This window comes from Sturnira hondurensis, unplaced genomic scaffold, assembly GCF_014824575.4.
Source record: "Sturnira hondurensis isolate 20B ecotype Veracruz unplaced genomic scaffold, ASM1482457v3 Scaffold0013931, whole genome shotgun sequence".
Taxonomy (NCBI): domain Eukaryota; kingdom Metazoa; phylum Chordata; class Mammalia; order Chiroptera; family Phyllostomidae; genus Sturnira; species Sturnira hondurensis.
The window spans coordinates 3318119-3339556 of record NW_028086562.1 but is presented as its reverse complement, the minus strand read 5'-3'; the positions used below and the strand labels follow the sequence as shown (position 1 = coordinate 3339556).

Genomic DNA, 21438 nt, shown 5'->3' with positions numbered 1-21438 from the left:
TAACAGTAGCAAGTAGCGCTCAGGGTTCGAGCAGAGGGCGGGCGTGCCGAAGAAGAGGGGCGACCCATTTCCCCCCCAGGTCCCAAGCTTTCCACAGCAGCAATGGCCGCTTTCCCTGTGTCTGCCCATTCTGGGAGAGCCAGGTGGGCTTTCCCCGGGGCAGGGGGGCAGAGAGCCACACAGGCTGAGCGTGGGCAAGGGGGGCAGGCTTCACAGGGAAGGTGGGACCCCTGCCCTTGGTGGAGGAGGCCACTGGGAGCCACAGGCTGCCCCTGAGCAGAGGCACACCCTGAGCACCCTCCACTGCGGTCGCCCAGGCTGGCGTGGGGCAGGGGCTGGGGGCGGCAGATGACGTGGGACAGGGAGGGTGGCAAGGAGGGCCCAAGCTCAGCAGGAAGCTGCCCCGCCCAAGCCCCCAGCGGCCCCTGCAGCACCAGGGAGCTGATGGCTGCAGCCCAGGTTGGGGGCTGTCAGTGCCTCTGTGCAGGGGCCCCGGGGCGAGTCCTGGAAAGGCCCGGCCAGGAGTCCTGCCCGGCCCTGAGTAGGCTGGCAGTCACCCTCCCTCCCAGGCCTCAGGGTCCTTGAGTGTAAAATGGGGGTTTCGGTAAGTGGACCCCAATCCTAAGGTGGTGAGAGTGCTTTGTGTCCCTGGGCTGCCCTGTGGTCACCACCATACAGAGAATCCAGGAGGCGGGCCCTTTCTGCAGCAGCGGAGGTCTCCGGAAGGCAGATTCCGCGCAGGGCTGATGAGCTCCGGGGGGCGGCGGGGGTGGGGGGGCCGCCTGGAGGAGGAGGCCGCAGAGCTGGGCCTGGGAGGAAAGTGGGAGCTGTTTTCAGGTGGCAGGGAGGCAAGCCTGGCCTCAGGGCCCCAAAGCAGGGTGGGAGGCCAAGGGGCGGTGGCTGTGGGCGGGGCCAGGGAGGGCGGGCGGGGCGGGCGGTCCCGGAGCGGAGGAGCCTCCGGCTGCCCGCGGGAGGCGCGAGCCCGCCTGGCCGCAGGTCACGTGAACGGCCGGCCAGGTTGGGGCGGGGACCCAGGAGGCGCGGGCAGGTGCGTCCAGTCGTCCCGCCCGCCGGCCTTCGAGGCGGGAGCAGACCAGCCTGCGCTCTGCGCGCCCGGGCGTCCACCTGCCGCTCACCTGGCGGGGCGGAGCGGACCTTCGCCTTCCCCGGGACCGCACAGGAAGTGGGAGGGCGGGGACTGGGAGGGACCGAGCGGCCCAGACGGTGCTCCGGCTGCCTGGCCGCCCGGCGGGGCGCCGAGGCTGCAGGCTGGACCGGCCCCGCCTCCGCCGCCCGCGCTCGTCGCCTGTACTCAGTGGCGCAGGTAAGCTTGGCGGACAGGTGAGCCCGGGAGAGGACAGGTGAGCGATGTCCTGCGGGCGCAAGCCTCGGAGGGGAGGCAGTGGCCCTGGGGGCGCCTTTCCTTCCCTTCGCTTTTGCCGAAAGCCCCTGCCCGGCCCGCCGGGGACTGGCGGCCCCTCTCTCCGCGGTGCGGGCTGGCGGGGCTGCGGGAGGCGGCGGAGCTGGAGCGGGCGGCACCCAGAGCCCCCACCCCGGGGTTTACCCAAGGGCCTCGGGCGGCTGGCTGCCGCCCCTGCCTGGCCCCTTGAGCCCCAGGGTTCCGGAGCTCCCCTGCCCCGGGCAGGGTCGCTGGCTGAGCGGAGGGCAGGAAGCCAGCCCCGGGGCCTTGGAGAGTCGGGCGGGCGGGGGCAGAAAGGCCCTCTCAACAACCCCGGGCTCTGCTGGCCAAACCCTCTCTGGCCCCAGCAGTCAGCAGCCTGGGAGCGACGCCCCCTCCCCTGCCCTGGGGAACTGGGGACAAACTCAGTGCCCTCTGCTCCGCCGAAAAAGGGGGGCGCTGGGGAGAGGGGACAGCAGGTTCTGAAGCCTGTGCTGGCTGCCCAGCCTCGAGTTTCTGAGATCTGAATGGACGTCAGCCCAGCACCTGGCATGGGGTGGGGGGGTGGGGGCAGTGACAGAGTGAGTGGCAGTGACCGTGATTTGCCCGACCCAGAGCCGGGCAGATCTCCCCTGTCCTGGAGGTGAAGAGCTGACTCCTCTTCACCTGGGGGCTCCCAGGCTGCTCGTCTGGCCCCCAAGTTCAGTGGCCCCTGAGGTCCTGCCTGGGACCCGAGGGAGGGCCCTGACCCCGCACAGCTGTCTACCCCACACCCCAGCAGCTTAGTGCTCAGGGGGTCAAATCCCGGCTCCTTGTGAATACAGCAAATTACTCAAGCCCTCCGCGCCTCGGTTTGCTCGCCTGTAAATTGGGAGCCACAGGTGTGTCTGCTTAGAGCCACTGGCTAAGTTCTGGTTCCACTCTCTGCCTTTTGGTTTCCACAGCCCTCGGGAGGCGAGACCCTTGGCAGAGGTGGACTCAGGCACTTCACAGGGTGGGGGACAGAGGCAGGGCTCCCCTAAGTCCTGGTGGAGGGAGTGGGGGCAGGTGGGGGCTAAGCGAGGTCCTAAGTCACCTGGAGGATTAGAGGGAGTGAGCCCTCCATCCCCAGCATCTCGTTTCCGGGGTCCTCTCTGACCCCACGTGGGAGGCGCACCCGCCCGTGAGGAAATGGCTGGCCAGGTCCCCGCCGTGGCTGCCCGGGGCCGGTGGTTTGTATGGGTGCGCTGACGGGCACAGCTGTTCACCTGTATCTGGTCCTGGAATTTCAGTTTCAGTTTCCAGCGGATGTCAGCTGCTCGTCTCCACCCATGGCTCTGTGCTCAGGCCGGCCGTGGGTAGGAGCCCCTGTACTTCCAGGGCGGCCCCTCCAGTGCTGTGAGGCAGGATGGGACCTGTCTCCTCCCTGGCTCTGAGGCCTGGGACCCTGACCCCCGGCCCCCGGCCCTGTTTCCTCTGCCTCCAGTCTCCTACCCCGAAGAGGGACAGCACCCCCTTCTGGAAGTTCGGGGAGGAGGCATTTGGAGGTCACCTGCCTGTCACTTGTCCTGCTCCCTGCTGGAGTCAGGGCCCTGGTCCCCTGCCCAGGGCTCCTTTGGGAAACATGGTGCCTCGGCCAAGCCTGGGGTTGGAGCTGGGGCTATGGGGTGTCTGGATTTAGAGATGGGCACAGGGAGCAGGGCAGCGGTGTTGTTTGTGACACGGTGCAGCTGTCACGGGAAGGAGGCAGCAAGAGGCTTGGCTGCCAGGTGCCTGCCTCCCCTCCCCACTGCCAGGCAGTGCCCGAGGGTCTCCCCCGCCCCCACTCTGAAGGGGGCTCTCCAGTCAGCTGAGCCCAGGTCTCCCCACCTCCACACCGTGGACATCTGTTGCAGAAAGTTCCTCGCTGCGGAGCTGTCCTGTGCACTGCTCCCTCCCTCCGTGGGATCAGGAGCTGGGCCCTGGTTGTGGCCACCAGGAGTGTCCCCTGGGAGACACAGCTGCCAGGCCACCCTGGCCACCTTGCAAATAGAACTGTGTGCTGTGAGCCTCACAGCTCACAAAGTTGAGTCACATCCCCAAATTCGTGTGGCTCCTGGGCTTGGTCGGGCAGAGTTACTGAGCACAAGGCCATCGTTGTGAGTTTGCCTGAGCTCAGACCTGGGTCGAGCAGACTCTGCCAGAGAGGCAGAGCCCGCCTGGACCCGGAGGCCAGGACAGAAGGGGCAGGGGTGTCCTGGGGATGGAGGTCCCGACGGTGGTGTGATTTGGGTCTGTGGGGCTAAGCCTGCTGGGGTCCTGGGAAGCCCATCTGTCAGAGGTGGGGGAGCAGGTGGGGCTGGAGACACGCCCACCAGGCTGGGGGCGGGGCGGGGCAGGGAGGGGTGCAGCTTAGTCCTGGCCAGGCTGAGTGGGGCCCCCGAGGCAGGGGAGGCTGCCCAGAGACTCCCGCCACCCCTGCTGCACCAGCCCCCCCCTTTCCCCCAAGCTCCTAGTGTCCCTTAGCCTCCCGAATGTGTGCCGGGGACACAGGGCAGCCTGATGAGTGGCAAAGGGGAAAGGGAGTCACGTGGGTTCCAGGGACCCCACCACTGGGGACCCTTTCCAGCCCAGCCTAAGCAAAAACACCAGAAAGTTACCCAAGAGTCCCCAGATGAGGCCCAGATGACCTCAAGCCTGTGTGACACAACTCTGGGGTCTTTTGGCTCGAAGCTAAGTACCTGTGGGAGCCAGTTCTCAGCACTGGCCCCAGGGCCTCATGGGAGGGGGTAGGGGGCACCACCCCTGGTCAGGGGACCGGGACATGGCAGGTGCCGTGACACCCCACATTCACCTGCCAGTTTGGGCATTGAGCCCGACTTTGGGGAGGTGATCAGGACCCTGTCCCTGCTCCCAGAGGACCCACGGGCTTGCAGGGGAGACATGCAGATGCAGCCCTCACCCCCAGGGCCTCTCTGCGGGAGCTTTCTGGTTACCTTGGCTGGAGCAGACCCCGCTCTGTGCCCCAGGTGGTCGCTGCAGGGGCACTGGCCTCTCCCAGCAGCGGCTGCCCAACAGCGTGGCCGGCGCGTCATGCCCCAGGGGCAGCGGAGAGGGTCTGTGCGTTGACCCCTGCACTGTGCTGGCTCCCAGGCACCCAGCACCGTGTGCTCACATGTTTGCGTGCATGTGCACCGGGTGTACCGGCCTCCAGCATGTGTCCGTCCCCTAAAAAGAAGCAGGCAGCCACCAGGCCCAGCAGTGGCGGGGCCCAGCCTGGAGCCTGAGCTCGGCCAGACAGAGGCAGAGACGGGAGGAATCGGGCCGTGGATGGAAGGAAGGAGACAGTGCCCACAGAGCAGAGGTGGGGGAGGGAGAGGGGACAGCGAGGACAGCCGTGCGTTTTGTGGGAGGCTGGAGCAGAGATGACATGGAGGGAGTCCCCCACAGGAAGATGGGGAGAAGAAAGCGATCTGAATGTGACGGGGGTTTGGGGGTTCCTGCCATCCGCGGCTGTCCCGAAGCAGAGCTGAGGGCAAACATGGCCGGTGGGGCTTTGAGATGGAGGCACTCTGGCACCGTGTGGGCCTGAGAGACACGCGTCAGGAGGACTCAGGGGCACGTGGCTCAGGGTGAACATGGATCCGTCCCATGGAGTGTGTCCCCGGGAGCCTTGGGGCCCGGAGGAATGTGCGCTGGGGAGAGCCCCATTCGGGTCCAATCCAAGGAGGCGAAATGGGGGTCAAAACCTCCGATGGGGTTTCACACGTCACCAGCCCAGGGGAAGGAGAAAGAAAGACACGGCAGCCGAAGGCCAGCCTCTGGGGCAGGCCAGGCACAGTGGCGGAGGGCAGCTGAAGGGAGGATGATCCAGACTCGGATCTTCAGCCCCAGAAGCAGGAAGGGAGGCCCGGGAGAGGGGACAGGGTCTCTGGGGACACCCGGGGCAGGTGCACGGACTGTGTGGGACGTGCGTCAAGACACACCAGGCCAGGACGCAGGAAGGCATGGGGAAAGGAAGAGGCAGGCGAACAGGGAGGCGAGGCTGGGCCCTGTCCCGATGGCCAGAGGAGAGTAGGGGGCGCCTCCCTGGAGGAGAACTCCAAAGAGCGGGCTGTGCCTTTGTCAGAAGTCCAGGAAGATGCAGCAGCCCCTGGTGGTGGCCCTCGGGGGACAGTGGCGGAGGCAGGCACGCCTGTCTTTGATGAGGAGCCTTTTAGTGCCACTTGGCTTTTGAACCTGCGCCCGGCTGGTGCTGGGATGAGCCAAGCGTAGAAGGGAGATGCAGGGAGACCTGCGGAGGCTGCAGCCCGGGCCTGGAGCGCCCGCTGCAGACTGGTCCCGGTCCCCTCGAGGCCCTGGCTGGAGGCACCTGGGGGTGGGGCTGCCTCCTGGAGGTCACACCCTACAATGGCTCGTCAGACTGGTTCCATCCGGGCACGGCCTCACCCAGCAGACTTTGCCCTCTCTGGGGAGAGGCCGAGATGTCTGGCCAGCTCAGAGGACGGGGTCCAGACCAGGGAAGGAAGGTCAAGGAGACAGGATGGACCGGGCTCTCTGGGCCCTTGGGGACCCAATCTGGTGCCTGCGCTTCGTCACCGTGTGGACGTGTCACGATGGGAGTGAAAGGTTTCCTGCGCTTTGGAGGCCTCTGGCTGCCCACATGGGCGCATTTGTCTAGGGGGGCATGCTCATAGGTCCGAGTCTGGACCCCATTTCTCTGCTGGGCCAGGGTAAAAGGCAGACAAGTTAGCGTGGGGGTGGGGCCCCGGGACAGTGCGCGTCCACCCAGCCCGGGGGAGGCCCAGCCTAGCTGCTGCTGTCCTCTCTCTGCCCCGTGACTCAGAATGTCCCCAGGAATGTGTGGGCGGTCCTCCTGGCGTGGGGGTGGCCAGGGCTTCCTGGGGCAGGGGAGGCACAGCCCTGCTGCCTTGCTGGGTGGTTTAGGGAGGACTGTGTGCTGAGCGGGATGGTCAGCCGGCTCCTAGTGCCCGCGCAGGGTCTGCCTGTGCTGTGGGAGAGGCCAGCCCCCCATGGTCGGTTCTGCCCACCCTCAGGAAGGGCTCCTGGGCAGAACCTCAGGACTCCCCGGGGCAGCTCCCAGACCCACCACTGGACAGCAAGTCCATGAGGTGGGCTCGGCTGGAACCCAGCTGGTGGAGATGGTGCCAACTGGGTGAGGAGCCAATTCCAGCCCGGGCCTGGGTCCCAGGAACCCCACACCACCCACAGTCGCCCCTGCTCAGGAATTCACCCTCAGCTGTGCACCCTAGCAGAGGGAGCACGGTGGCCTCTCGGGTCCTGCCCAGATGCAGGTCGTCCCACCTGGGTCCCAGTGCTCGGAGAGCCAGCCCCCGGTCCCCTGCAGGGTCCACACAGGCCCAAGACTGGACCCTCCCTGCACGGACCAGGGCGGCTGCACTCCGACCCCCGGGCAGTCCTGGTGACTGAGGCTATGGGCCAGGCAGCTGCGCTCTGGGCCCTCACCCTTGCCCTGTCCCCCCAGGACCCTGCGGCCACCCAGCATGTCCCAGCGGCACTCCGACAGCTCCTTGGAAGAAAAGCTGCTGGCAGTCCGCTTCCACTCGGAGCTGGGGCTTGATGGCCAGGGCAACCCTGCGCCCAGACTGCCGGTGGTCCGGGGCCCACTGCGCGTCCAGAGCAATGCCGCCTTCCAGCCCGACAGCCCGGGGCCCCAGCCCGAGTGCCCCAAGGACAGGGAGCCGCGGACCGTGGTCCTGAGCACGGACAGCCCCGTGGCCCTCAAGATGGGCACGGAGCAGCTGATCCCTAGGAGCTTGGCCGCGTCCAGCAAGACCAAGACCCCGGCCCGCCACCAGAGCTTTGGGGCCGCCGTCCTCAGCAAGGAGGCCGCCCGGCGGGACCCCCAGCTGCACATGGCCCCCAGCTTCTCCCTGGATGACATGGACCTGGACGTGGGCCCGGGGGGGACGCTGACACGGAACCTGCGCAGCCAGTCTTACCGAGCGGCCATGAGGGGTCTGAGGGTGCCGGGAGGCGAGGCGGGCCCCATCCATCTCAGCCCCAAGCTCCAAGCTCTGGCCGAGGAGGCCTCCCAGCCTCCTGCTCGGCACCCAGCCAAAAACAAGGTAGGGGCCTGTGCGCCTGGACAGTGGGAGGGCCGGGCCTGACCTCAGCTGCAGGTCAGTGAGCACTGGCCAGGTGAGGGGCCCGACTGTTTAGTCCATGAGACCCGTGGGCCAGGCTGTGTGCGGCCTGTGAAGGTCCCCATTTTACAGACGGGCCACTGGGGCTGAGAAAGTTCTGAGGTTTCTTCCCAGGACCCTGCACTGGGAGCCCTACTCTCAGAACACAGTGGGAGCAGGGCCCTGGGGAGGGACCGGCCCCAAGGGGGCGCCGGCCCACCTCAAGGACCGGTGGGGCTGGCTCTGCTCCTGGCCCAGAGCTTGAGGGGCGCCCATCGTCTGGTCTCAGGAGGGGCAGGGGCAGCTCTGGGCTGCCTCCCGCTCAGGGGCAGTGGGACGCTGCCCTGAATGCACAGCCCCCTTTTCTGTGTGACAGCACCTGACCTCAGCATTCCGGAGAGAGAAAAACAGGCACTGGGCCAGCCAGATGGGTGCTCCCGCCATCTGTGCCCAGGGTTGCCCCTCCCCCCGTGGCCTGCTCCGCTGAGAGCTCCTGCCTGGACTGTGGGAGAGCTGGCGCCCTGTGTGCAGAGGGGCTGGGCGGGGAGGCCCGAAGTCACTGCCCCTGGCCCGGGAGGTGGGCACTGCTCGCTGCCTGAGATGCCCAGAGCCCAGAAACTGCTTCAGGCCCTCAGTGCCCCACCCAGCCAGGGCCCCACCCAGCCCGCGGGGTCCACTTGTCCCTTCTGTGGACTCCTGCGTTCAGCAGGCATTTTCTGAGCCCTCCACGGTCAGGCCCCAGGGGAGCTGCTGGGCAGTGGGGGTGCTCAGGAAGCCAGGTGCACAGGGCCGGGGGCCCCGGAAGAGGCGAGTTAGGGCATGGATAGGAGGCGGAGGAGGGGCTGGGGCAGCAGCCTGTGCCCAGACCTGGAGGGTGGGGTGGGGGGCAGCAGGGCCAGGTGCAGCTGGCAGTGCCACACGTTGCAGACCAGCAAGGGGAGTTTTCAGGCCCCAACTCGTTAGGAGAAACCAGCCCCCGCTTTCCTGGAATGGGGTGCCTGTGAGGTCAGGTGAGGGGGTGTATCCCAACCAAGAAGGCAGGCTCTGAGCCAGTGGCGGCTGGTGGGGCCAGGGTGTGGGGCCCCCGGGAGCCCTGCCCGCACCACCCCCTCATTTCCACAGCCCTGCCATCAGCTGCTGGGCCTTGAGACCCATGTATTTGCCCTCTTCTTCCTGCCACCTCAAGCCACCCTGTCCACGGGTGCTGTGTGCAGCCCCAGTTCCCGCCCCAGTGTCCCTTCTTGGGCCTCTCCTCACCCCACCGGTCCTCCCTTAGACTTCCCCAAGTGGGAACACCTTCATTTCCTGAGCACCTCATCTTAGGTAGTTCTAGCCTGCCGCCACCTCCTCCAGGCAGTCCTCCCAGATCTGCCCAGCTTTCAGTCACCTGCCCTGCCTGCTCTGGGGGCATTCCACCTTGCCCGGGCCCCCACTCGGTGGCCCCACATCCCCCAGGGATCCCACATTTATGGAACACCTTCTGTGCGCTCAGCAGAGCCCACTCCTGTTGGGCAGAGTGTCCCCAGGGAGCCGTGAGGTCTCTGAGCCCACACCAGCCCCTGCGTCCCACTGATTCCTGGTGTTTGTGTGTCTCGTTTGCACAGAAGACGCTGGCACGGAAGCGTGCACACAAGGGTTCCTTCAAGGATGGTGAGTTGCCGAGGGAGGTGACCGTGGGCTGGGCTGGGCCTAGGTGAGGCCGTCCTGGGGAATTGGGAGGGTGTGCTGGCAAAGAGGACCTGTGGGAGGGACCTGCAGGGACCACAGGTGCTGGTGCCCATCTGACCGCGTAGCTCTAGAAAGGTCAGTAGGTTTCCCTGGGACTCCCTGCTGCGCTGCGCCGCGCCAGGGGGAGGGGACAGACAGAGCCCCCACACTCATCCCTGGGAGACGGCTGTCCGGCACTTCAGTGTGCGCGTGGTACACAGTGGCTGGCTGGGGACCGAGGCCCCACGGCTGCCGGCCTGCCTGGCGTGGGGTGGGGGCTCAGGAGGGCATAGGTGGCGTCTGGGCCTTGGGAGGGGTGAGTGAGGTGCAGCAGGACCCCGCAGGGAGGGGGTGGGGGAGGTGCCTGCCCAGCCAGGATGGAGCACCCCCTGGGTGTGAAGGGTGTGGGTAGTGGGGCCCAGGGAGGGCTTGGGCCTAGGTGCCAAGCCTGGGCTCTGAGGGCACAGGGGCCCCAGCCAGGGCGGTCCCTCCCTTCCTGCCAACCCCTGACCTCTGCATATGGTCAGAAGCCCGGGAGCCGGGAGACAGCAGGGTCTGGGTCTCCCACCCAGGCCTCCAAGTGAGGTGGTGGCATGGGGGGGTCATACAGGGGTCACTGCGAGGGCTCCGGGGTGCCCTCAGCCAGGGACCGACCCATCCAGTGGGCCTGCTGCTTGGGAGCAGGTGACTCAGGCCCTGGTCTGTGGGTGTGTGGCCCAGCTGGGGGACGGCCCCCGCCCAGACCCCCCCCCCGGACCCCCGTGTGCACCAGTTGGTCAGCTTAGCCGGGCCTACAGATACCACATTCTGCACCGGACTCCACGCTGTCCTGGGCTCACCCAGAGCCACCTTGGGAACCAGTCCGCCCACGAGGAGCCGGCCCTGGCGGCTCTGGTGCTCCCCGGCTCCTCGGGTGGACTTGGCCTGTGGCTTCCAGGGCTCCAGGCCTGCTCAAAGCCCCGGGCCCACCGGTGACGCATCCCCTCCCCCCAGACCCCCGCTTCTACCAGGAGGTCCGGGAGCGGGGCCTGAACACGGGCCAGGAGTCTGACGACGACCTCCTGGACGACCCCCTCAGCCCTGGTGGCCCCCGGGCAGTGGGCACCCCTATTGTGGTCAAGAACTTCCGCCCCCCCCAGGTCACTTGGAGCCAGCTCCCGGAGGTAAGGGCTGGGTGGTAGGGGAGGCCCATCTCCCAGCCTGTGGGTGGTCAGCCCAGGGTGGGACGCCATCTGGAGGTGCCCCATCGGCACCCTGCTCAGAGCCAAGATCCACTTCCTGCCCTCAGAGCTGCCTGCTCTGTGTGGCACCATGGCCGCTGGTGCCCGGGGCAGGGAGCAGTCAGGGGCAGGCGGCATCCGTGCTGTGCAAAGGTGTCCTGCATGTGCTCAGACTGGCTCGCAGGGAGCTGTGTGCACAGAGGGCCCCTCGCAGGGCCCTGTTCCCAGGAGCGTCCTGGTGCAGAGGCCGGGGCTGGGTCTCAGGCTTCCACAGAGCCCTGTGCCCCTGCCTGGCCCCCCTCACTCTCCACACCTGCAGAAGTGGCTGGTCCCCACCCGGCAGGGAGGGAGGGGCAGCAGCTGTCCCTGCCCCAGGAGGGCACAAGGGTGAGGGCAGACGGATGGGAAGTCAGGAAATCTGTTCCTACCTGGTGGCTCCAGCTGGGAGCCACGAGCTGGGTGTGCGTGACTTCCTGGGTTGGCAGGGGTGTCAGGGGCGCGTTCAGGAGTTTCTGCCCCCAGCCACTGGGCCGGGGATCATGGCCCTGCCTAGGATAGAGAAGGAGGCATACACCCCGGGTGCAGGCGCTGGACTCGGCCACTACTCGGCCCTGTGGCGGAAGGGAGGAGATCGGGCGGCCCTGTGTCCTGTAGGGGGTGCACCCAGGCGGGGGACAGCACAGCCCGCCCCAGCAGGCTCTGCAGGGACATGGCAGGCACACTGTGGCTCAGGGGCACACTCCACCCAGGGCAGCCAGAAGGCCAGGGCCCCACCGGGGCGGAGAGCTGGGTGGGCCCCTTGCTGGGACGCTGCCACCCTAAGCCTCCTAGGTGGGCACTGACTCAGCTGGCCCAGGGGCGTCTGAGCTCCAGCCCTGCTCCAGGGCCTCAGGTCTTCCTCTCAACCCTCAGCCTCTTCCTCAGCTGCCCAGGGCTCTTTGCAGGGGGCAGGCCTATCCGGGGGGTGTTTACGTGGAAGGGAGAGAGGTGGTGACAGAATCAAGTGGGGACAGGCCAGCCCGGGGTCCCACAGCACTGAGCCTCGGGAAGAGGGGTGGCTCCCCCTCTGCCCTGCCCATGCTGGCTCCAGACTCCCCCCACCTGCCCGCTCTGCACAGCGGCTCTGGCCCAGCAAGGAGCACCTCTAGGACCTGTGAGCCCCGACCCCCGGCCTGTGTCCCTGCAGGTGGTAGAGTCGGGCATCCTGGACTCGCTGCCAGCCGAGGAGCGCAAGAGGCAAGAGGTGAGTGCCCGGCAGGGGCTGCAGCGCTGCCCCCCAGCCTCTGCGTGGGAGACGTGTGTGGCCACAGCAATGCCCGCCTGCCTGCCTGCCTGCGGGCAGGGGTGGCCACAGTTACACCCTCCTCAGAGGAGGGTGAGCGTCTGAGCCCAGCATCACCAGTGGCCACGCCAGAGCGCACAGCCAGGCGTCGGGCTCATGTCCCCACGCCGTGCTTGCCTCGTACCCACGGCTCGTCAGGAGAGCTCGACTCCAGACCTGGCCCCTCGCCCTGAATGTCCCCCGCCGCCCCGGCCCGAGCCCCCGTCACACACGCGCCCCGGCGCGCGTGGGGCCCTGCCGGCAGCGCTGCCCTCTCGTCCAGGCCATCTTCGAGATCCTCACGTCCGAGTTCTCCTACCAACACAGCCTGGGCATCCTGGTGGCCGAGTTCTGGCAGTGCGGAGAGCTGCGGGCGACCATGACCCAGACGGAGCACCACCACCTCTTCTCCAACATCTTGGACATCCAGAGCGCCAGCCAGAGGTGAGGTTTGGGGGGGCGGGGGTGGGGTGCGGCAGCCCCGCAGGCTCTGACACCTGCCGGAGCGGCCCCAGGGGCAGCCCTGCACCACCCCTGACACCCAAGAGCCAGAACGCCTCCCTTGGGCACGGCCTGCCTGATGACAGGCACTGTCCCACCAGGACACCCAGGCCCAGAGGGCCGAACGGTGAGGCAGGAGGTGCCCACAGGGCAGAGCAGTGGGAGGTGGCCGCTGGTGGCACCCGGGTCAAGTTCCTGCCAGCGGTGTCTGGTGCCGGGCCCAGGGCTCTGGTTGCAGGGTGGGAGGTGGAGGGGGGCGCTGGGCGTGCAGCTGCAGGCCTGCGTGGGGGCGTGTGTGTGTGGGTGTGGGCCCTTGTCTGTGTGTGAATGTGCAGTGTGTGTGCGCACACATGTGGGGTGGGGGTGGGGGCGCTATGCCCTTCACAGTGGCTCTGGGTCAGTGGCTCAGGGCTCTCAGACCTCCCAGCCCTTTCTCAGAACCTTCCAGAACACTCATGGCAGGTGCTGGCCAGCATACCTGCCTGGACACGTGTGTGGCCCTGCACCTGAGCAGCCTGGGCCCCCGTCCCTCCTGGGGCTGGGGGTGGGGCTGTCACTTGTTCCTGACATGCTGACCCCAACTACCTGGCTGCCCACCTCTGTGGCTTCAGGGGAGCATCGGACGTTCCCCTAAAAGGGACCACGGTCTCCCCGGGGCAGAGGGTCAGACTCAGGCCTGTGAGCAAGACCCTGCGGTTCCCCTGCCCACCTCCGGGCTGAGGCCTGCTTCTCCTCCCAGACATCCTCCTGGCCTTGCCAGGATAGCCAGGGGCCCCAGACGGGTGGGCAGCCCATCTTCCTCCCAGATGGAGCCCTGGCCACAGACCCTGGCTGGAGCTGTCTATGGGCCCCTCCGTGACCTCAGATGTGAGGACCTCGGACCTCCCCTGACCCTCTCCCCAGGGCCCCCCCTCCCACTACTGGCTTCCTCACCTAGGAGGGTGAGTGGTGAGGGCTGGGGCGCTCAGCTGGCCCCTCCCCAGTGAGGTGTGTGGGTCACCCAAGGTTCTCCATGTAGGGCAGGGCGGATCTGCGCGCAGGAACTCTGCCCTCAGGAGGTCAGCCAGCTGCCTTATCTCCAGACAGGGCTGTCCCATGCGGTCCAGCAGCCCAGCTCCCCAGGACTTGGAGAGAGACGCCAGCATGGGCATGGCCCCAGTGCGGGCACCAGGGAGGGACTTCTTGGGGCAGGAGGACCTCTCGGCTGCCTCAGCGGGGCCCAGCTGCGGCACAGTGGCTGCCCGAGGGGGCGGAACCCTGGGTCAGCACCAGCCACAGGGCAGCTCGCCTCATCCTCATTCCCCTGGCCCAGGCCCACTGGGCCTCAGGGGAGACCCTGGCAGGAATGGGGGGCTGGCAGCCGCCTGCAGGGAGTCAGCCTGGAGGTTCCACTCAGCACTGGGCCCAGAGCTCCGGGGCTCAAGGCAGGCCCCAGCAGCTCCGACCCAAGTCAGGCAATCAGGTTGGAGTGGCACGTCTGCCCTGCCTTCCGCACCCGCAGTGCCCCCCAGCTCTCACCGGAACCCGGAGGGAAGTGGCCTGGGGTCCGGCCAAGGGGCTGTGCCCAGTTTTGGACGTGTCAGGAGGTGACCTGTCCTTGGTTTCCCGGGATGGCTGCGGCTCACCAGCCCTTCCAGGAGCGAGGCTCGGGCTCACCCATGTGTCTCTGTGTGTGCCCGCGCGCGCGCCAGCGGCACCCAGGCCCACGGTCCTCACCCGCTGCAGGTTCTTCGAGGACCTGGAGCGGCGGCACAAGGAGCAGGTGTGCGTGGAGGACATCAGCGACATCCTGGAGGAACACGCCGAGCGGCACTTCCACCCCTACGTGGTGTACTGCTCCAACGAGGTCTACCAGCAGCGCGTCCTGCAGAAGCTGACGTGAGCGAGGCCAGGGGACGCGGGGCGGGGCAGCCGGTGCCCCCCTGGGAGCCCGATTTCTACATGGGCCACCCGCTCAGCCCTGCTCCCCTGCAGGAGCAGCAACGCCGCCTTCCGAGAGGTCCTCAGGGAGATCGAGAAGCGGCCCGCCTGCGGGGGCCTACCCATGCTGTCCTTCCTCATCCTCCCCATGCAGAGGGTGACGCGGCTGCCGCTCCTGGCGGACGTGAGTGTGCAGCCCGAGCCCGGGCTGCCCTGGCTGGACAGGGAGGGGCCGGGGCCCGGGGTGCTCACTGCGGACTCACCTGGCAGAGCCGGTGGGGCCGTGTCCCCGGTGGGGCCCGCCAGGAGCCCTCGCCCCCCCGTGCAGCGCCCCCAGGGGCCTGGTGTTGATGGGGGAGCCCTGCCCTGCAGGGGCCCCTAAGCCTGGGGTGTAGGCAGGTAGTTAGGACTTTCCCCTGCCTGGTGTCACCTGCACAGACGCTCTGCCTGAGGACCCAGGGCCACCCCAAGCGGTACGAGGCTGCCAGCCGCGCATTGAAGGCCATCAGCAAGGTGAGAGGGCCCCCCCCACCACCCCACTTCACCACCCCACCCCATCCAATAGCAGAACCCTGGGGGTCTGGTCGGAAGGGTTTCCAAATTGTCCCTGGCTGTTCATGGTACCAGTGGGGACACTGAGGCCCAGAGGGCCTGGAGCTCATGGCGAGGCGGGCCTCAGGGCAGCCGCAAGGGCAGGGGCCTTGGGAGGCTGGGCTTTGGCCCCTCCCGCCCAGCCGTCTGGGGGTGTCCACCCTCCGCAGCTGGTGAGGCAGTGCAATGAGGGCGCCCACAAGATGGAGCGCACGGAGCAGATGTACACGCTGCACACTCAGCTGGACTTTGGCAAAGTCAAGGTAGGCAGCCGGCACCCCCGGCTCCACCACACCTGGCCCGCCCCAGGGCACAGAGACTTCCTGGGGTGGGGGGGGATGCTTCGTGGGCGTGCGGCCAGACCCTGGGCCCACGGAACACCCCCCTGTTGGAGGCTGGGATGCATCGTGCTCTGTCCAGCCCTGGGGACGGCCGGTCACCCCATTCTCAGCCCTGGGGACGGCCGGTCACCCTGTTCCCAGAGGCAGGGGTGGGCCCCCGCCTGGAGCTTGATTGCTGGTTCGCCCCCAGTCCCTCCCGCTGATCTCCGCCTCCCGCTGGCTGCTGAAGCGCGGGGAGCTCTGCGTGGCGGAAGAGACGGGGCTTTTCCGAAAACTCGCCAGTCGGCCCACGTGCTACCTCTTTCTGTTCAACGACGTCCTGCTGATCACCAGGAAGAAGAGGTGGGCCCTCCCGTGGGCGCCGGGCAGCGTGGCTCTGCGTGTGCTTCAGGGACAGGAGGTGGGCGGGAAGCTGGCAGGATGTAGGGGGGGCTGACCCCCGTAGCTCGGCACCCACGAGGACATGCATGCCATTTCGGGGGGGTGCACGGTGCACACCCAGCCCCCACATGACCCCGGACTCTGGTGGTGCGGCTCTGGCTTCTGCCTGCAGACCTGGGCCCGGCCAACAGGACCCTGAAGCTGCAGGCTCGTTCCCCCGTGTTGGGGCATCTGGGAGGGCAACTCTAGAGAGCCGTCTTGGGCAGCCTGGCCCCGGCCGCCATGGGGCCTGGGAGGACCAGGAGCCTGGCTGCCCTCCGACCCCTGCAGCATCAGAGCTGCCCCCTGATGTCCTCCCCACAGCGAGGACAGCTTCCTGGTCCAGGACTACGCGCAGGTGGCCCACATCCAGGTCCGCAAGGTGGAGCCCACGGAGCTCGCTCTGCCGGGAGGCGGCAACCGCAGCTCCTCGGTGCCGCACCCCTTCCTGGTGACCCTGCTGCACAACAGCGAGGGCCGCCAGGAGAAGGTCCTGCTGTCCTCCGACTCCGCGTGAGTCTGGGAGGGCGCCCCCGGGCGGGCGGGGGCGGCTCTGGGAGCTCCGTGGGGATGGGGTTCCCGTCCCCCGGGTCCCTGACCACTGCTGGGTGCCGGGCAGCCCCACACCAGGTGCCGGGGACAACCTTGTCCTCACTGAGCTCACATTCATGGGAGGGGGTGCACCAGCCCCAAAATGAGCAGCAGAGGTACCCCATGTGTCAGAGGGGTGGGGACTGAGGAGGAAGTGGGCTGAGGCTACGTGGGGAGCAGCGCTCCAGCAGAGGCACAGCGGTGCAAAGGCCCTGGGGCCGGAGGGCCCGGCCAGGGGAAGCTGGAGGACAACAGGGCTGGACACAGAGCAGGGCCCAGTGCAGGAAGGGCCAGCACTGAGGGAGCCCACAGCCAGTCCCATGCTCCCGCCAGCATGTCTGTGTGAGAAGTGGAGGTCTCCTATGTCCCCTGGCAACCTGATGAGAGGTGGGCATGCCGAGTCTGGTGCCAGGAAGTGGGGCGGCCACCCGACCCTGACCCTCAGCCTGCCTGCGCTGCCCCTCACGCTCTGCGACTCCCTGTACCTCTGCCCCAGCGCGTGAACTGGGAGGCTGCGAGGGGGCACCTGCTTCCAACCCCCGGCTCTCAAAAGGGCGCCCAGAGGAGGCTATGGTGCACTGGGGATGGGGTGCGCGGAGACAGTCACCAGGCGCTTTCTGTCCCCAGGAGTGACCGAGCCCGGTGGATCACAGCGCTGACGCACGGGGAACGCCAGGGGCAGGGCCCCGCCGACAAGGGAGGTGAGCACGTGCCCCATGGGCTCGCAGGGCTCGAAGTCCCTTTTCCGGCCCTGGTAGAGCGGGTGCTGGCCCAGAAGGAGAGGTACCGCCCACCCCCTGCCCCCCACACCCACCCCGAGGAGGGACCTGGCCAGGTCACATGTACCCAGCAGTCCAGGGCCCCTCCCTGCGGCGAGGAGACAGTGCTGCCCCGAGCAGAACAGCTGCTGGAAACAGACCAGAGACCTGGAGCATGTGGCCCAGATCTGTCCCCCGGCTCTGTCCCCCAGCTCCCAGACACCGGGGGCGATCTGGCCCTGCCAGGAGCTTTGACCCTGAAAGCAGGCTGTCCTTCCGCCTGAGGGCCCCCCTCTCCCCGAGCTTCAGCCAGAGGAAGGCTGCCCCATGTCCCCGTTCTGGGCCGTCCGGGACCCCCTCAGGCCCCACCAAAATGGGCCACCGGCCACAGGGCCACCAGGCTGTGTCAGGAGGTGGAGCCCTGGCCAACCTGACTCAGGGCTGCAGAGCTATCAGCCCACCCCGCCCCGCCTGTCACTGACCCCGCCCCCTGGTCCCCCAGACCTGCCGCAGGTGGAGGTCACCAAGGCCTACTTGGCCAGGCAGGCGGACGAGCTCTCGCTGCAGCAGGCGGACGTGGTGCTGGTCCTGCAGCAGGTGGACGGTGAGTGCCCGGGGCGGGGCAGGGGGCGGGGCGGGCAGGGGCGGGGCGGGGCGGCCCTGAGGCTCCCCTCGGTGGTCTGCAGTGCCGCGTCCTGGTGCCAGCCCCCACCAGAAGGCAGCAGCCCGCGTCCTGGTGCCAGCCCCCACCAGAAGGCAGCAGCCCGTGCTCACAGAGCCCGCCTCCAAACCTCCTTCAGGGACACCTTCCGACGTCCCCACATGGCAGGATCAGAAGTTCTCCGTCCTAAGTGGGAGCGGGTGGCCCTGCTGCTCCTGGGGCCCCGACAGGCACCAGCACAGGGTGGGCAAAGCTGGTTGGAGCGAGCTCAGCCCCCAGTGCCAGACTTGGCCCAGCACCTGACCTTGAACAAGGCGCCCCGGCGGGAGGCAGTGGTGGGCAGCTGCATGGGACGCCTGGCCCTGGCGCCTCCTGGAACAGCAGCCCAGAGGGCAGGGGTGCCGAGTCGGGCCCACCCTGCTGCCCAGACCCTGCCCTCAGCTGCTCCCGTCTGGCTCAGGGTGGCTCTACGGTGAGAGGCTGCGGGATGGGGAGACGGGCTGGTTCCCCGAGGACGTCGCCCGCTGCATCACCAACCGAGTGGCCGTGGAGGGCAACATGCGCAGGATGGAGCGTCTGCGGGTGGAGACGGACGTGTAGCCCCCGGCGAGGCATTTCCGTCCCCTCTCCCGCCAGTGGGAGTGGTGGGCTCGTCCCTGGAGCCTGAGACCCCAGGACCTCCCCGAGGGCCCCAGACGCTTCCCGGGAGGAGGATCACACTTGTCCCCCCTCCACTCCCGGCAGCACCCCCAGACCCGACCAGCTCGAGGGGGGCCATGCCAAGTCCCTGAGAGGAGCCCCCCAGCTACGTACCCACAACTGTGCTCCAGGTGACCTGGCAGAAGGTGGCCCTGAGGACAGTGGGGGCTATGTGGGGGGTCTCCCTCCTGCTCTCTGAGGATGAGGAGGCCCTCGTGCCCAGGGCAGAGCCCCTTCCGAGAGGGGCCAGCTGGAGGGAGGTGGCCCTGCGGTGCTGGCCGGCCCTGTGCTGTGACTGAGTTTTCCATTAAAATCCTTCTGTTGCACCTGGGTTTCCACAGCATCCCGTGTGCAGCCGGAGGCCCCGTGGGTCCCCAGGTGACCGAGGTGCCATGGGGTGTGGGACCAGCCCTGAGTGTGGGCGCTGTGCTGGGTCGGTCACTTTTTGGGTGCCTGTTCATGGTCACTGCAAGCTCATTGTTGACCCTCACTTGCCTGTCCAGCGGGCATCATGGGCAAGGCTGTTGGGTCTGGGGGCTCAAGGACAACAGAGCCTAAGGGGACGTGCAGGTGGATTTTCTGGGTGGCGAGGCCGAGGCCTACCTGCCCCATGTGTGCCCCCCTCCCAGCTGGCAGTGCCATCCCTGGGGTGGGGGCTCTCGGCATGCTGAGTGTCTGCCACACCCCGCCGGGCAATGGCTTCCCTATAAAAGCTGGGGCGGCGCATCCCGCCTCCCCTGGAAGTGGGTGGTCGGGGAGCCTGCCTCTGTCCCTCTGTCCCGGTGGTCTGCTGCAGGCCCAGGCATCGGAGGACAGGCCTGGGTGAGGGGCAGGGGGTGGAGCTTCTCCTACCCTGTTCAGCACCAGGAGTGAGGGGCAACTCCGTCCCACTGACCGCCAAGGGGACCTCCACAGCCCAAGTCAGAGCCCAAGCAGGGCCATCCTGGGCAGGAGGTTCCTGGCATGGGGGGGTGTGGTATGGGGCCAGACCAGGGCTCAGGGAGGGGCATGGCCTGGGGCACTGGGCCACCAGGGTTCTGGCCCTCACTTCTGGACAGGTGGGAATCTGGGGCCTTGGTTTTCCTGCCTGTGAACTGGGTTCACTGCCCACGGTCCCTGGAGTGGCATGGGGGCGGAGCCTGTTTGTGTGTGCACAGGTGGATTTGTGTGTGTAGGGGTACACGTATGTGGGTACCAGTGCGTGTGTGCCCCTGGTACAGGAGCCAGGGCGCAGCCTGCCTGTGCTTGCCATTGGCCCCGGAGCTCACGCTGACCCACTGCCCATGCTCTGCCTGGTACCGTGTCAGCTAATGGGGCGATGGGGCCTTGGACAGCCCAGATGCCACAGCCTGGAGTTCATGACCTGGGGCAGGGGCGCAGCCCCAGATCTGCCGTGGTGGAAGTCCCGTGTACCTCACAAGCAACAGTCCGGAGGAAGGATGTCCCAGGACACTGGGGCCGTGGGTGGTGGCCACCAGGAGCTGTTGGGTGGCTGGGTCCATCCAGGGAGGGCCAGGCCAGGCCAGCTCAGGACAGGAACCGTCCCAAGTGGAATTGGGCCCCCTTGCCGCCAGTGAGGAAACTGAGGCCCAAAGCCCCTTTGCCCACTGCCGGGGTTGGCAGGTTTGCGGGGAGACAGTGACGCTTCTGAGGACAGCAGCCAATCCCGGCAAAGCCTGTGCCCAGACACCGAGGAGGCCAGCCCACCCATGTGACCTTGTGGCCTGAGGCACCCGAGCCTGTGTCTGCGGGGCACTGGCCCGGAAGCTGAGCCCCTCCCACCCCTGTAGACGGGTTTGCTCTGAGGGCTGTGGGCTCCTGTGTCCTCGTTCTTGCCGCTCGTCCCTGCACGGCCTCAGTCTCTCTCTGCTGCTCTAACCCGAACCACCGCCGCCTTGTGTCAGGTTTCCACCTCCCCCACTTGTCTTCTCCTGGGGATTTCATCTCCCTCTACAGCCCCTGGGGGCAGGCAGGGCACTGTGCCAAGCCCCTCAGGGTTCCAGGCATGCCAGGCTGCCCGCAGGTGTCTGCATCGGGCCCCCCTCCTTCCCCAAGTCTTGATGACAGTCCTTGGCCTCCCCAAATTTGGGCCCTTGGGAGTGGAACCCTACTCAGTGAAGTCTGGGCTGCAGGTCTCCACTCCTCCATCCGTCTGTCCATACCCTTGCTGGCCCCTGGCTGCATCTCTGACAGACTGGGACGCCATGGGACATGAAGATAAGCCGGAGAGAGCGGACGTCCTCAAGTGCTGTTCCCACTAGGTCTGAACTCGCTGAGAGCGCCGCAAATCCCCGTTGCCAGGCGGCCTCCCGATGCTGACGGGCTTTGCTGCCACCTCGAACTGCAGCTTACTCTGTTTCCTAGTTGGCCTGGCCGGTCGACGTGTGTGGGTTCCTACATCTGACACACCTGGATGACGTGGGGCCCACCTGGCCGGGCGCTCACGGGTCCGGCAGCAGGTCTGCTGGCCCCTTCAGCTTCTCTGTAAGCTGCCCCTGAAATCCGCAGTCTGCCCCTGAAACCCAAGGCGGCAAGTGCACCCACCCGGTGATCCTGCCTGAAGCAAGCAGAGCCCACGGCCCCCGATGCTGTGCCCTGGTGGGGAAGGACCAGGCATACAGGCTGTCCAATCAGGGCACGGAGACCCATGATAAATAATGCGAGGAGAGAAGGCGGGGCCCAACAGGTGTGAGGTGCGCAGGGCAGCCCTGGCAGCTTTGCCCGGACAGACCCGAGGCCCCGGGTTTCTCCATCCAACGTGCCTCCCATGAGAGGCACACGCCGCAACCCCTCCCCATCCCGTGCCCCGAGGACGCCTGCCCTGCACAGAGGCTGGACTCTGCCCACGCCATCACCCCCACCAAGGAGACCCTCGGGTTCCCCTCTCTCAGACGCACCGGCCCGCTTTCTGACCTCACACTGCCCCGGCCTTTGAATGAAGTCCAGGGCCCATTGGGTGAACTCGACGGCATTTTAAAAACATTTCCTGGAGGAGCTAACGTTTTATCTGGAATTTTCCTGTGCACAAAGAGCCTGTATTTCTCCGTACTTGCACCGCTCTTCACACCGGTTTTAGGACCAAGCTCCCGATGGCCTTGTGGACTCAGCCGGGCTGTTTTCCTCTGAAGTTTCTGGAATAATCCAAATAAGTTTACAGCGTCTTCAAAGTCGGCACAACCGCCTG

At 67.2% G+C, this 21438-nt stretch overlaps 1 protein-coding gene across 4 annotated transcripts; it reads left to right on the top strand.

The window, feature by feature from the left end:
- Positions 1 to 1076: 1076 nt before the first annotated feature.
- Positions 1077 to 18580, top strand: ARHGEF16 (Rho guanine nucleotide exchange factor 16). Of its 4 annotated transcripts, none has more exons than XM_037062123.1 (15): positions 1077 to 1324; positions 6864 to 7467; positions 9129 to 9174; positions 10225 to 10394; positions 11638 to 11694; positions 12056 to 12216; positions 13999 to 14151; positions 14248 to 14377; positions 14632 to 14706; positions 14955 to 15047; positions 15316 to 15467; positions 15870 to 16058; positions 16764 to 16837; positions 17397 to 17498; positions 18016 to 18580. In XM_037062123.1, the coding sequence occupies exons 2-15, from the start codon at positions 6883 to 6885 to the stop codon at positions 18153 to 18155; spliced, it is 2127 nt and encodes a 708-aa protein (XP_036918018.1). In that variant the 5' UTR covers positions 1077 to 1324; positions 6864 to 6882; the 3' UTR covers positions 18156 to 18580. The 4 variants fall into 4 exon arrangements, with proteins under 4 accessions (XP_036918018.1, XP_036918017.1, XP_036918016.1 ...); XM_037062122.1 differs by having other exon boundaries at positions 1077 to 1341; XM_037062121.1 differs by having other exon boundaries at positions 1077 to 1361.
- Positions 18581 to 21438: the final 2858 nt, after the last annotated feature.